Source organism: Dipteris shenzhenensis, chromosome 30 (genome assembly GCF_047967505.1).
Source record: "Dipteris shenzhenensis isolate YYH24624 ecotype China chromosome 30, Dip_SZ_1.0, whole genome shotgun sequence".
Taxonomy (NCBI): domain Eukaryota; kingdom Viridiplantae; phylum Streptophyta; class Polypodiopsida; order Gleicheniales; family Dipteridaceae; genus Dipteris; species Dipteris shenzhenensis.
In genome coordinates, this window is record NC_141625.1 from 1,683,803 (window position 1) to 1,699,301 (window position 15,499).

Below are 15,499 nucleotides of genomic sequence, written 5' to 3' on the forward strand. Positions count from 1 at the left end.
GCCACCTGGTTAGGTTGCCTTTCTTTAGTACTACCTCAACGATTCTCTTCCTTTCATTAAAGCATGGCCATAGTGTCACTAAAGGGCACTAAAGGTTGTCTTTCTTTAGTACAAGAGTCATTGTACTACCTCAAGTACTCTTTCTTTCACTAAAGCGTGCTAGTTATTAAGGGACATTAAATGTAGTCTTTACCCCAACTACTGCTGTTTTTATTAAAGAAGGGCCATAGTGTTTTGCCACCTGGTTAGGTTGCCTTTCTTTAGTACTACCTCAACGATTCTCTTCCTTTCATTAAAGCATGGCCATAGTATCACTAAAGGGCACTAAAGGTTGTCTTTCTTTAGTACAAGAGTCATTGTACTACCTCAAGTACTGTTTCTTTCACTAAAGCGTGCTAGTTATCAAGGGACATTAAATGTAGTCTTTACCCCAACTACTACTGTTTTTATTAAAGAAGGGCCATAGTGTTTTGCCACCTGGTTAGGTTGCCTTTCTTTAGTACTACCTCAATGATTCTCTTCCTTTCATTAAAGCATGGCCATAGTGTCACTAAAGGGCACTAAAGGTTGTCTTTCTTTAGTACAAGAGTCATTGTACTACCTCAAGTACTCTTTCTTTCACTAAAGCGTGCTAGTTATTAAGGGACATTAAATGTAGTCTTTACCCCAAAAACTGCTGTTTTTATTAAAGAAGGGCCATAGTGTTTTGCCACCTGGTTAGGTTGCCTTTCTTTAGTACTACCTCAACGACTCTCTTCCTTTCATTACAGCATGGCCATAGTGTCTTGAAATTTGGATTGTAAAAGCACATGTAAGTTTTGCGCTGACAAATCAACTAGTCTCTCTTTCTCTCTCTCTCTTCCCAAATCAACTCAACTCGTCCCTCAGTCATCTTGTTATATCTCTTCACCTCCATCCTTCAGCTAGTTGTATCACTCTCATAGACCTTGAGTTTTTCGAAGACTTTTTCTGCTTTTGAGCTTCAATGTGATGCATCGAGTTCTCCTTCTCTAGAGACCCATGCTCCTTCACCGCCATGAAGTCTGCCCCTGCGTTCCTTTCTACGCTCCTTGTCCCATTTCTCCTCTCCTTCCTGTCGCCTGCCATCGCCCAACAAGACGTCGCTTGTTGTCCCTCTAACAAAACATCCGTTTCCTTAGGTTCTCTATTGCCGCCTGAGGGTAGCCCTGAAGTCGGTGATATCCGCCCTCTGCTAGAATCTTCCAATGGTAGCTATATCTTGGAGCTTGGAGTCTGGCAAGACGATACCGGCACTTACTGCATGGCTGGAGTGAGGAACACGAAAATAGCAACCTGGCCGCAGCTTTGGGCTGCCAATAATGCGAATCCGCTGGCAGCCACTACCTGTCAACTGAACCTAAGTGACAGCGGCGATTTGTCACTGCAGTCCGACGGAAGCCGCACGTCTTGGAGTACCGGCACTGCCGGATGGGGCGTCCAAAGCTTGATCTTGGAGGAGTCTGGCAATCTGGTTTTGAGAGGTGCACAGGGACGCCCTGTGTGGCAGAGTTTCCAGCAGAGTCCAGTTTTCTACGTTGCATCAGGCATGAATTTTACCACAAACACTACACTCTTTTCTTCGCTTCCAGCTCTGAACGCCCACTTCAGTGTTGCAGGAAAGTATGGCATGAAATTAGGCAGCCAGGGTCGGCTATTTCTTTACACGAACGGGAATAACTATAGCACGCCTTTCGTATATTGGAGTTACGGTGTAGATTCCAAATCGAAGCCAGTAGCTTATGCAACCATAGAGGATGGCATAATTTTTTATGACAACCAGTCGACGGTTCTTGGAACCTTACGTCCTACAATTAAAGCAGTACCGCACGGCACGGGGAGAGTACTCAATATAGGGAATCGATTCGGCAACTTGCTGGCATATTACTGGAATGGCAGTAATTGGACACTCTTTTATAACTCATCAATGGGTGCCTGCGAAAACCCCTATCACTGTGGAGATCAATTCAGTATATGCGATCCCGCGACTGCTCTGTGCACTTGTCCAACAGGTTTCACAGGATGTGAGCCATCGAGCAATTTTGGAAACAATGCCGGCTGCATCTCGTCGAAGCGGTCTACCTTGGTCACTGTGAACGTCTCCTTTCATCCTCAGATGTCCGCCCTTTCACCCAAGTCTCTCAAGGAATGCCAGACATCGTGTTTGGAAAACTGCAGCTGCACGGCTGCTCTCTATGATTCCAGGACTAGTTCATGCTCGCTTTTCTCGGCCCTGCAGACGGTGTCAAAAGCTGGAAACGGCACTCAGCTTCTCTTCCTCAAAATTGTCGCCGAGAGAGACTCCTCCAAGAAATGGGAAGTGATAGGAATCGTAGGTGGAATTGCAGCATTCGCTGTAGTGTCTTTGTTGCTGGCCTTTTGCTGTTACAGAAAGACTACACGCCGGGGAACGTCGGGGACAGAGGAACTTTTCTTAACTGAGCTTCCTCGACTTCCTTAAGTTAATTTGAGCGTTATTTGACATCATCACTTTCTCTGTTGTTTGCATGACAATTTGACTTTCAATGCTGACGTTTCTTAGGAATCCATATGCACGACTCAAATTTGAAGTATCCTTGGGTCTCTCCACATTTACTTGGTAGCATCCATCTTTTTGGATCTTGTAATGGTTCTTGTTGAGAATCGAAATGGGGGTGTTGAAGCTAATATTGATGCACTTACTTTGATAATTAGTAAAGATTAGTACTTTCAGACATTAAAAATCTTCACATAGCAATAATTATTGAGGTGTAGTTCTTGATCTTTAAGTTGGTTGTGTTTTGAAGGTGGCTATCCCTTCATGCTAATTAATTTGGTGATTTGAAACTTGGATCCACCTCTTGCCAAGCATGATAGCTCCAGTAAATGTACCAAGGGGTCACAAAATCCTTGCAAGGCACAATATGATTTCCCATTGAAACATTTAATAATTAGAGAGCCAACAACATTTATTGAAGTACCTCCTCTAGATTGAGATTTACAATAAGATAACTAGAGGCGACTGAGCTCTTTCGATGTTTCCCAAGAAGATAAGGCTGTGGCTTGCTTTCATATGAATCAGGGCTTGCAATTGTTCTTTTTGGTCCATTGATTCCAACACCCTACCCAAAGTCAAGCTTGTGGAAACTTGGGTTAACCTTAACCTAACCTAATATTAACATATAAATTGCTAAGTTCTTATAGGTAGGAAAGTATATCCAAAAGCCCAAATGTTGACATAATCATTGTCATAGTATTGGAAACACATATTCTCCCATCAGAATTTGCATTGAAAAGGGAGGGGGAGGAGGAGGGAGGAGATGAGAGGGAGAGAAGGGAGGGCAGCCAAAGACACGCTCCTAATGATAGGTAGTTAGATAGTCACATAATATGTGATAAAGATTTTATTGATAGTCACAATACATGCAATAGACATTTACTAAGGAATAATATAAAGTACATTCAAACACAACTCATCACTACTAAGGGTCCAAACCAAAAGTTATTGATCCTAAATCTCCTCTGTACAAAACTATGATACTAAAACCATTGGAAGGAAAGATAAAACAAATACGCAATCATGGATATAAGTAGATTCTACAAGAAATGAATTCTATTCATGTTAAATCCATTATAATAACTAAAGAATGATTAAACCACATATTATGGCAAATTTGCTACTAGGAAAATTGTTGGTATGTCCATCAAAAACCACACATTGGTGTCAATGTCAGGTCTTGATGGTGATCGGTAGCATTTGGCAACGTTAGTATAGCTGTTGGACTTAACACTGTGTTTAAAAAAAACAGAAAACAAAATGCAGCTTGTTCTAGCCTCATTCTTCCCCACTACATATCTTTTATTACAAAATTTCCCTTTAAAAACAAGGTAATATAAAAATGAATATGTGCCATCCAAGCTACAAAATTGCAAAATTGCTAAAAACTCTCACATCATATATTATTAGAAAGTTCCCTTTCAAAGAGGGTAATACAAAGTGAATGAGTGGTGCAAAATTGCAAAATCCTGAAGCATGGAAGAATCTACACTAAACTATTGATCCTCCTCCTCCTCCTCCTCCTCCTCTTCCTCTTCTTGATCATGTCAATCTTTGCTCTTACCTCTTGCACCTCCGATCTTGTCTCCTCATGTGATGTCTTCGCCTATGTCTTCACACAAGTTGGCCATGCCCTAAGAATGTTGCATGAAACAATTTAGAAAATATAACTAAAGCTTGACTGTAAAAATGGAAAGGTGAAACGTAATCAAGAACCAGGAGGATCAAAGACTTACATGGTGACTTTCAACTACCATTCAATGGGTACTCCCCTGTGATCTAACCTCTCAAAGAGAGCTCATGTGCCATGCTCAAACGCATATCTATAGTCCTCATTCGTAGGGTTTTGACCAATTGTAAAATGCTTGTTAACCCAGATTAAAAAAACATAAGATGAAGTGCTATGATCAAAACAATGTATTCAAACCAAACTAAAAAATACAAAAGAATTATGTAGTACACATATACTTACCACTCATGCTTCGAATCCTTTGCTAACACCACTCCCGAGTTGTGAAGCACCTCTACTACGCATACGTGCTCGTAATGCCTTCTGATGCTTGTCCCACTTCTATGGCTTGTTGCAAAGCTCTACCTTGGCCCTATTCCAATCTCGCTTATTCACATGAGGAGGCATCAACCTGGCCTCCCTTACCATGTCACATATCTTTAATCAGTGATGTTTGGGAACATCTCCCATGCATCTAAGCATGTACCTCATATCAAACTCCTGACCAGGTGATACTAGATATTCCTTGAGCTAAGCTATGACATAGTATTTTTTCATTTAGGTTTGCCTTGGCCATGGATCTAATGTATTTGAATCAAACATCACAGCAATAAGCTGCCTCATTATGTGAGCTATGATGGTAGCTCCTTTGTCATCCTTGATGATCTCCTTTAAGTCATTGCCATAATAAAGTTGCTCTATATCTAAGGGAAACCAAGAGCATGAGAATGGGCTAAGGTGGCAGATGTAGGGGTGGCCACAACATTGGGAGGTGTGTAGGTGGTGCATGGTGTATGGTTGCATTGGGAGGGGTGGCAGTGGCGGTGGGAGGGGTGGAGTTGGAGCGAGAGGTGGCCGTAGTGGTGTGTTGTGTCTCAGCGTATCTGTCTCAGCTTGGAATGTCTATACTCATCCACGTCATCTAAGGCTCCTAAATCACAACATCCCATACTCTTCCTATGATGATGGCTCACCATGAGGAGGGGACCGCCCACTCAAGAGAGGTGACCCCTTGGAGGGGAGGTGGCCTACTATACAGAGAAGTAAACAAAACAAAAAACAAAATGCAGCTTGTTCTAGCCTCATTCTTCCCCACTACATATCTTTTATTACAAAATTTCCCTTTAAAAACAAGGTAATATAAAAATGAATATGTGCCATCCAAGCTACAAAATTGCAAAATTGCCAAAAACTCTCACATCATGTAATATTACAAAGTGCTCTTTCAAAGAGGGTAATACAAAATGAACAAGAGGTACAAAATTGCAAAATCCTGAAGCATGGAAGAATCTACACTAAACTATTGATCCTCCTCCTCCTCCTCCTCCTCCTCCTCTTCCTCTTCTTGATCATGTCAATCTTTGCTCTTACCTCTTGCACCTCCAATCTTGTCTCCTCACGTGATGTCTTCGCCTATGTCTTCACACAGGTTGGCCATGCCCTAAGAAAGTTGCATGAAACAATTTAGAAAATATAACTAAAGCTTGACTGTAAAAATGGAAAGGTGAAACGTGATCAAGAACAAGGAGGATCAAAGACTTACATGGTGACTTTCAACTACCATTCAGTGGGTACTCCCCTATGATCCAACCTCTCAAAGAGAGCTCATGTGCCATGCTCAAACGCATATCTATAGTCCTCATTCGTAGGGTTTTGACCAATTGTAAAATGCTTGTTAACTTAGATTAAAAAAACATAAGATGAAGTGCTATGATCAAAACAATGTATTCAAACCAAACTAAAAAATACAAAAGAATTATGTAGTACACATATACGTACCACTCACGCTTCGAATCCTTTGCTACCACCTCGCTACCACTACTCTCGAGGTGTGAAGCACCTCTACTATGCATAAGTGCTCGTAATGCCTTCTGATGCTTGTCCCACTTCTATGGCTTGTTGCAAAGCTCTACCTTGGCCCTATTCCAATCTCGCTTATTCACATGAGGAGGCATCAACCTGGCCTCCCTTACCATGTCACAGATCTTTAATCGGTGATGTTTGAGAACATCTCCCATGCATCTAAGCATGTACCTCATATCAAACTCCTGACCAGGTGATACTAGATATTCCTTGAGCTAAGCTATGACATAGTATTTTTTCATTTAGGTTTGCCTTGGCCATGGATCTAATGTATTTGAATCAAACATCACAACAATAAGCTGCCTCATTATGTGAGCTATGTGAGAGTGCTCTCAACGGAAGCAAGAACAGAAGAGGGAGAGAGAGAGACAGAGAGCCACACAAGTTTTGGTGGGTGCAGAACCACCCTAATCTTCTTTTTCATTCATTTATATATGTGTTTGAGTATTGTACATAACCGGGGTTAAGGCACAATGACCTTTAACCCCCACAACCTCCCACTTAAAGGACAATGTGCCTTTAAGGGAGAACAACCAGTGAGCATACTATCCAATGCCCATCAATACACGACAATACTCAAACCGTTGACTAGGTAGACTCTTTGTCAGCATATCTGTAGGGTTATCATCTGTATGAACCTTGACAAGCTCTATGCGCTTGTCCTCAAGTACCTCCCTGATGAAATGGTACCTGACCTCAATGTGTTTGGTCTTTGCATGAAAGACCGGATTCCGTGCTAGCTGAATAGCACTCATGGAATCACTATGCAATGTCGGTACACCTGTATGAATCCCCAAATCTCCCACTAGCCGATCAAGCCATATAGCCTCCTTGCAACCCTCTGTGGTTGCAACATACTCAGCCTCTGTGGTAGACAAAGCAATGCACTTCTGTGCGCGAGACATCCACGACACTGCACCACCTGCAAAGGTGAACACATAACCAGAAGTGGATCTCCTACTATCCACATGCCCTGCATAGTCTGAATCTATGTACCCAAGTACACGCATGTCTCCTTTACCAAAGCAAATGCACATCTCCTTGGTACCCTTCATGTACCTCATGATGCACTTAACTGCCTCCCAATGCCTCTTTCCTGGATTAGCCATATACTGGCTAACAACTCCCACTGCAAATGCAATGTCTGGTCTAGTAGCTATCATAGCATACATAAGACTCCTAGCCGCTGATGCATAAGGAACCTTGGCCATCATGGCCCTCTCCTCATCTGATTTGGGACTATCTGTATGACTCACTTTCACATATGGAGGCAATGGAGTACTCACTGCCTTCCCCCCCTCCATATTGAAATGCTGCAATACTTTTGTAACATACTCTTTTTGTGAAAGCCAAAGGAGTTTCCTACTCCGATCACGCGTGATGCGCATACCAAGAATATGACCTGCAAGTCCCAAATCCTTCATATCAAAGGCCTCATGCAACTTGGCCTTTAATGCATCTAGCTCATAAGTATTCTTGCTAGCCAATAGCATATCATCCACATATAGTGCCAGGATTATCAGGCTATTATCCTTAGCCCTTTTAGTGTAGAGGCAGTGATCAAATTCACTCCTTCTAAAACCCTGGGACCGAATGAAAGCATCAAACTTCTGATACCATTCTCTAGGCGCTTGCTTAAGACCATAGAGACTCTTCTTTAGCTTGCAAACTAAATGCTCTTTGCCCTTTTCTTCAAAGCCTTTCGGCTGCACCATGTAAATTTCCTCATGCAAATCACCATGCAAGAAAGCTGTCTTGACATCCATCTGCATAAGCTCCATATCCTCTGATGCCACTAGTCCAAGCATGCATCTAAGTGTGGTCATCTTCACAACCGGAGAGAATATCTCATCAAAGTCCACACCCTTCTCTTGCTTGAACCCTTTAGCAACCAAACGGGCCTTGTACCTAGGCACATCATCACCTGTGACCTTCATTTTGTAGACCCATTTACATGGCAATGCTTTCTTTCCATGTGGCAAAGAAACCAAGTCCCAAGTCTTATTCTTCATAAGTGAACTCATCTCTGATTGCATAGCATACTCCCACTTGCGTTGATCCTCACGCATCATAGCCTCTTTGTAGCAAGAAGGCTCCCCACAATCAGTAAGCATCACATAGTCTACCCCTGGAACAATCCTATCAGGTGGTCTAGACACTCTAGATGATCTTCTCAAGGGCATTTCAGCTTGCTGTCCCATTTGCATATCAGCCACATTTGGCTCATCGTTTCCACCAATAGATGATCCATCATCTACCCTTGATTGTATACCTGTGGGAGTACTTGGTGGCACCATTTCTTGCACATTTGGTGCATGGACAGCTTGCTGCCTATCAACATATGCAGGTGGATTCACATCCTGGAAAGTGATTCTCCTCATTTCCACATCCCTCATGGGTGCCTTATGCATCTTCTTCTCATTGAAGACCACATCATGGCTGCGTATGATCTTCTTTGCTTCTGGATCCCAGAGACGATAGCCCATCTCTCCACTTTCACCATAACCCAGAAAGATGCATTTCCTAGACTTAGGATCTAGCTTCTTTCGAAGCTCTTTTGGCACATGTGCATATGCCTCACATCCAAATATACGCAAATGAGAGTAAGAGGGCTTCTTGCCACTCCATGCCTCTTCAGGAATACCACCATCCAAACTCTTACTAGGTGATCTATTGATCACATGCACTGCAATCTTCATTGCCTCAGCCCAAAAACCACCAGAAAGACTTGCATTGGAAAGCATGCATTGCAACCTTTCTTGAATGGTACGGTTCATCTTTTCTGCAACTGGATTTTGCTCTGGAGTACGAGGGGATGTGAGCTCCCTTTTAATCCCACGTGTATCACAGAAATGCTGAAAGTCATGAGAGAGATACTCTCTGCCATTGTCAGTCCGTAGGCATTTAAGCGTTCTACCTGACTGATTCTCAACCAAAGCCAGCCATTTTTGAAATACCTGGAACACATCACTCTTCCGAGCTATAGCATAAGCCCACACTTTCCTAGTTGCATCATCAATGAATGTCACATAGTATTCAGCCCCGCCTAATGACCGTGTAGGCATGGGACCACATACGTCTGAATGCACCAAATCAAGCATTTCAAACTCTTTCTTTCCCCTTCTTTTATGGGCTGATTTAGTCTGCTTCCCATAGAGACAGTGCTCACAAAATTCAAAATCAGAGAAACTCAAATGCGGTACATAACCCAAACGATAAGAGTTTCATTCCATTCTGGCTCATGTGCCCCAACCTGCAATGCCACAAAGAAGTGCTTGGCTGCTCGGTTATTGCAACAACATGATCAAATACCCCTGATACATGTAAGGGATACAAAGTCCCACACTTGGCACCCCTAGCCAAAAGCATAGAGCCCTTTTGAATTTTCCAACTTTGAAAGCCAAAAGTGGTATGAAAGCCAGCATCATCTAGCTGACCCACTGAAATAAGACTCTTGGTCAGCTTAGGCACATGTCTCACATGTTTCAAAACAAATGCAGACCCATTTGCAAAAGAAAACTTTATGTCACCTGCTCCCACTATGTCACATGCATAGTCATTTCCAAGATGCACACAACCTGTCTTTCCACTATCATAAGTGGAGAACCATTCCCTATGGGGAGTAACATGGAATGAAGCACCAGAATCCAAAATCCAATCCTGGGAATTTGCATCATCTGAAGTGGTAAGAAACTCTGTAGATAAACTAGACATGAAGAGAACATCATTGTCACTATCATGTGTGACTACATTGATCTCCTCGATCTTCACTTTTCCTTTGTCCTCCCTTGGACTCTCTTCCTTTTGATTTGCACCCCAATTTGCATTCTTTTTCTTATCCTGTTGCTCTCTTTTCAGCTTGTAGCAATCCTTTTTCATATGGCCCTTCTTGCCACAATGGTAACACTCAATGTTCCGTGCCCTGGATTTGCTATGTGACTTCACTCTTTCTTGGGACTTCCCCCTGAACTGTGATCTGCCCCTTTGCACATTTAAGGCTGCATCCTGCTTGTTGCCATCCATAGACTTCCGTCTAATCTCCTCGGCCAACAAGCTACCCACAACATCATCAAATTTCAGTACTCCACCAGGTGCAGAGTTACTGACAGCTGTACGGAAGGTATCCCATGAGGATGGCAATGAACATAAGAGAAATATTGCCTTAGTCTCCGCATCAAAATTCATTTTCTGAGCCTGAAGTTGGCTGAAAATAATATTGAATTCATTCAAGTGAGAAGCAATGGAGACCCCTTCCTTCATTTGCAGAGCTCAAACAACCTCTTCATGAGGTAAACTTTATTAGAGGCAGTTTCCTTTTCATGTGGCACATAGTTTCTTCCACAAATCTTCCGTAGTCTGCTCATTTACTACTGTGAAATAAACTGACTCTGCAAGATGAAGTCTAATAGTAGACTTTGCTAATGCATCCAACTCATTCCAATCATCCTCAGACATATTTGCAGGCTTAGCTTCAATTCCTGCCAAGGGTTTAATCTGCTTCTTTTGAATAAGCACATCCCTTATCTGTTCTTTCCACAAAGAAAAGTTTGTCCCATCAAACTTTTTAATGCTGAAAAACTCCTTTTCAGGCATGGAAGAGGATGCCATGATGCAAATAAAGCAAAATCCCAAATGCTAGTGCCTGCAAGAGAGAATCACACCAAATACCAAGTGCACCCAAATGTGTATGCCACAATAGACTGAAATATCACAAAAAACTCAAAGCTCAAAGCATCAAAAGATGCATCTGACTCATGTGCATATACTATGCATCCATATGAGCAAATCTAGCCATTAATCTAAAATGAGTAAGAAATTTAGAATTTAATATGACACTCTCTGTTCGTGACAAACGTGTGACCACCCTGGAACCATGCCGTGTGACACAAATAAATTTTTTGTGTGTGCATTGAATTTTCGATCAGACTATACGATTGTGTGCACAATAGCAAGTGTGATGTTGTGTCAGAAGACTTCAAAGGCTAGATCCATAGGGAAGTAGGTGAGATTTGCATTATTGTATGCTAAAAAGCTTGTTTTTCCACCTCCTAAGGATTGGGCAGTGAACAAAAAGTGGACACCCTTAGCTTGCTACTTCCCAGTTGCATCTTTCATGGTTGTACCTAATGTGGCATCTTGCATGACCCATAACTTATGCATTGCTCAATGGAATTCGACAAACTTTGTCTTCAAGTTATATTAACCATTCCAAACTTGAACATGAGACCAAAAACTTCTAGAATAAGAATTTATAATGAAACCTTTACAACATTACAAGTGCTATGTTGCAGCATGCATCTTGAAGACTATAGGATATAGCAATTTATTTAAAAACATTAAATTTTTGTTCTATACATATATGCAACCAAGTAATCATTCAAAAGTACACTAAGTGAGCCCAAGGACACACCTAAATGAGAACATTAGGCATGGATTAACGGCCCTCCAATGTTGTGCTAAAGTGACGCGCACCCATTTGAGAGCATGCTCCATAACTTTTTTTTTTTTAAATTGAAAACCAAAATAGATTGAAATTTTGGAATCCAAACTAGTGGGACTACTGTATGGTGGTCTTAAAACATCAATAGTTGCTGATATTGGTATCTAGATTCACCCTAAAATGGAAGAAGTTAAAAATGTGCAATTTGTGCATATGCAAAGATCTTTTAATAAATCCAAGACTATTTACAATTTTGAATTGTTTCTTTTTCCATGCACTTTCTTACTATATGGCTCATAAGCATGCCAAAGGTCATTGCATTTCATAATACACAGCATTAAACCCGATAGCTTGCCCTTTGGCCTATTTGTGTTTTGAAGCATTTAAGGCCACATTTCACTTGTTTGGGATATCCAATTCTGTTGGCATGTATCACCAGAGGGGGAAAAGCCGACGACTGAAATTTTTGATACTCCCGTGAATTTTGAATTTTCACACCTCTTGCCCATCAAATCTTAGAAGATTAAGTACTTGCAACCTGCCCTGCTTTGCAAACACGTTGCAACTTGCACGCACCTCGATGTGACCTTGTACAGACTTTGGTTTGGCATTGTCTTCTTTTGGGTAAGTTGTCTTCTATTCTGTGCTCGCCTTTCAAGCTAGCTTTTCTGGGTCTATTCTGGACTGATCATAGCCATGGCTTCAATGGCAACATGCAGCTCACCATGGCTTGCAAGAGAAGTAGACAGAGGCTGCGAGACAAGAAAGCTAAAAAGCTTGGTCAAGGCACAAGGAATAGATTACGGGTTGAGGAAAGCAATGGCACAGTATCAAAATGGCAATGAAAGACACTTTTACAACATTTGCAAAGGGAGAAACAACTAGAAGAAGGAAGACTCCTTATGGAGCAGTAGCGAGAAGCAGTTGCAAATGTACGCATTCAATCATTGCCATCGAAGCGAAGAACACAAGCTGTGGTGTCACGATTGGTGGGAGCATTCGAGGCAGCAACATCAGGCCATTCAGGTGAATACCAGTCTCAAGTCTTCAAAAGCTTTAGCCTGCAGCCTAACGTTCATAGAGTAACAACCCTACCAACACCTCAGTAGATGCATGCCCGAGAGGCACGATGCTCTCTAACTTGAGAAATGGCCTACAAAAATTGAAATGGGTGCATAGCTTAGATCAACTAGCTGCAAAGAGGGCAACATTAGCTCTGTTGGTGTCCCCTCAAACAATGGAGAAACGGCTTGGGTGCACAATTCTGAAGATGTTATCAATTAGAAGGACCAATGTGGCTCTAGCAGTTGAACATAGAGTAGAAGCAATGCACGATCATCCTGATCCAAGAAGTTTGTGGACTTCAATAGAATGCAAGAAAAGGAGAGACAACCTAAGTGCAGAAGTCATTGATGCAGTGACGATGTTTTGGCATGAAAATACGAGAGCTTCTCCAAATAGAAAGGACATCTGTAAAAAGAAGACGGGATGCAAGTTGTTTAAGGAGCACATCGTACACATGCTTGATACAACGCAGGTCAGTGGTGCCTAAACCAGCCCGGTGGTTGTTTGTGATAGACCCTTAGGATAGGTTACTTGTTTCATTTCTTAAACCAGGCTTGTACTAAATGTGATTGTTGTCCTAAACCAACCTGATGGTTGGAAGATCATGCAACCATAGGTTGATTCAGCTCAATCACCATTTATGTGATTGTCCTAAACCAACGTGGTTGAATAGACATTAATTGTTGACCAACCCGGTGGCATGGTAGAGCAAAAATTAAGAGTAGTATATTTCACAATAGAAAAGAAATATATTGTTATTTTACTAAACCAGCCCGATGGTTGGAACATCATGCAACCATGGCTGCTTCAGCTCAATCACCAGCTATGTGATTGTCTCACTAACTATGTGATTGTCTTGAACCAACTTGGTTGAACAAACATTAGTTGTTGATGGTCCCGGTGGTTGAAATTATTGTGTTTCTTAGTACTCAAATTAGTTAAATTTAACTTCCTGCTATTCGGGTCATATACCACTTAATTTCTAGACCGGGATGGCTTGTACTTAATGTGATTCTCCTAAGCCAGCCCGATGTTTGTTCAAGACAAACATTAGTTACTGATTGAAATTATGAAATTGAGAAATGAAAAGAAATATATTGTTATTTTCTAATTATGAAATGTTATTTTCTAATTGTGAAATTCATAAATGAAAATATACTTGTTTTGTCTAATATGTAAAGTTGAAGATCGTTAGGCTAAACCAGCCTGGTGGTTGAAATTGTGACTGTCCTAAACCAACCCAGTAGTTGAGATTGTGATTGTCCTAAATGTGTCCTAAACTAGCCCGGTGGTTGACTATCCTAAGCATGTCCTAAACCAGCCCAATGATTGAAATTCTGACTGTCCTAAACTAGCTCGATGGTTGAAATTGTGATTTCCCTAAACTAGCCCGATAGTTAAAATTGTGACTATACTAAATGTGTCCTAAACGAGCTCGGTGGTTCACTGTCCAAAACATGTCCTAAACTAGCCCGGTGATTGAAATTGTGACTATCCTATTCCAGCCTGGTAGTTGAAACTGTGACTGTCCTAAACCAGCACGGTGGATGAAAATTATTTTTCTTCATTATATACTTTAATTAGATGCTTTTTGCGCATATTGTGTTTTGTCTTGTTTTAGTACTGCAAAAAGGGGACTCATTGTACTATTGTTCCATTCAAAAGAGGGCTCATTGTTTTATTGTTCCCGCATGTTGGGTCAACAGACGGAGTTGTATCTCAAGTTTATGGATCAGCTCCTGCCCATGAAATCTTGGAAGATTAAGTACTTGCAACCTGCCCTGCCTTGCAAATGGCTTGCAACTTGCACGCACCTCGACATAACCTTGTGCAGACTTTGGTTTGGCATTGTCTTCTTTCGGGTAAGTTGTCTGCTATTCTTTGCTCATCTCACAAGCTAGGTTCTCTGGGTCTATTCTAGACTGATCATAGGCATGGCTTCAATGGCAACATGCAGCTCGCCATGTCTTGCAAGAGAAGCAGATAGAGGCTGCGAGATAAGAAAGCTAAAAAGCTTGGTCAAGGCACAAGGAACAGATTGCGGGTTGAGGAAAACAATGGCACAATATCAAAATGTCAACGAAAGACACTTTTACAACATTTGCAAAGGGAGAGACAACTAGAAGAAAGAAGACTCCTTGCAAAGCAATAGCAGGAAGCAGTTGCAAATGCATGCATTCAATCATTGCCATCGAAGGAAAGAATACAAGCTGTGGTGTCATGATTGGTGGGAGCATTCGAGGCACCAACATCAGGCCATTCACGTGAATACCAGTCTCGAGTCTTCAAAAGCTTTAACCTACACCCTAAAGCTCATAGAGTAACAACCCTACCAACACCTCGGGAGATGCATGCCCAAGAGGCATGATGCTCTCTAACCTAAAAAATGGCCTACAAAAATTGAAATGAGTGCATAGCTTAGATCAACTAGCTGTAAAAAGGACAACATTAGCTCTGTTGGTGTCAGCTGAAACAATGGAGAAACGGCTTGGGTGCACAATTTTGAAGATGTTATCAATTAGAAGGACCAATGTGGCTCTAGCAGTTGAACATAGAGCAGAAGCAATGCACGATCATCCCAATCCAAGTAGTTTGTGGGCTTCAACAGAACGCAAGAAAAAGAGAGACAACCTAAGTGCAGAAGTCATTGATCCACCGACGATGTTTTGGCATGAAAATACGAGAGCTTCTCCAAATAGAAAGGACATCTGTAAAAAGAAGATGGCATGCAAGGTGTTTAAGGAGTACATCGTACACATGCTTGATACAACGTAGGTCAGTGGTGCCTAAACGAGAGCCCGGTGCTTGTTTGTGATAGAGCCTTAGGATAGGTTACTTGTTTCATTTC

At 41.7% G+C, this 15,499-nt stretch overlaps 1 protein-coding gene across 1 annotated transcript; it reads left to right on the top strand.

Moving 5' to 3' along the window:
* Positions 1 to 1,036: 1,036 nt before the first annotated feature.
* On the top strand, positions 1,037 to 2,479 carry LOC147881595 (PAN domain-containing protein At5g03700-like). Its single transcript, XM_087401212.1, has one exon. It carries the CDS (start codon positions 1,037 to 1,039, stop codon positions 2,477 to 2,479), a length of 1,443 nt encoding a protein of 480 aa, XP_087257338.1.
* The last annotated feature ends 13,020 nt before the right edge of the window (positions 2,480 to 15,499 follow it).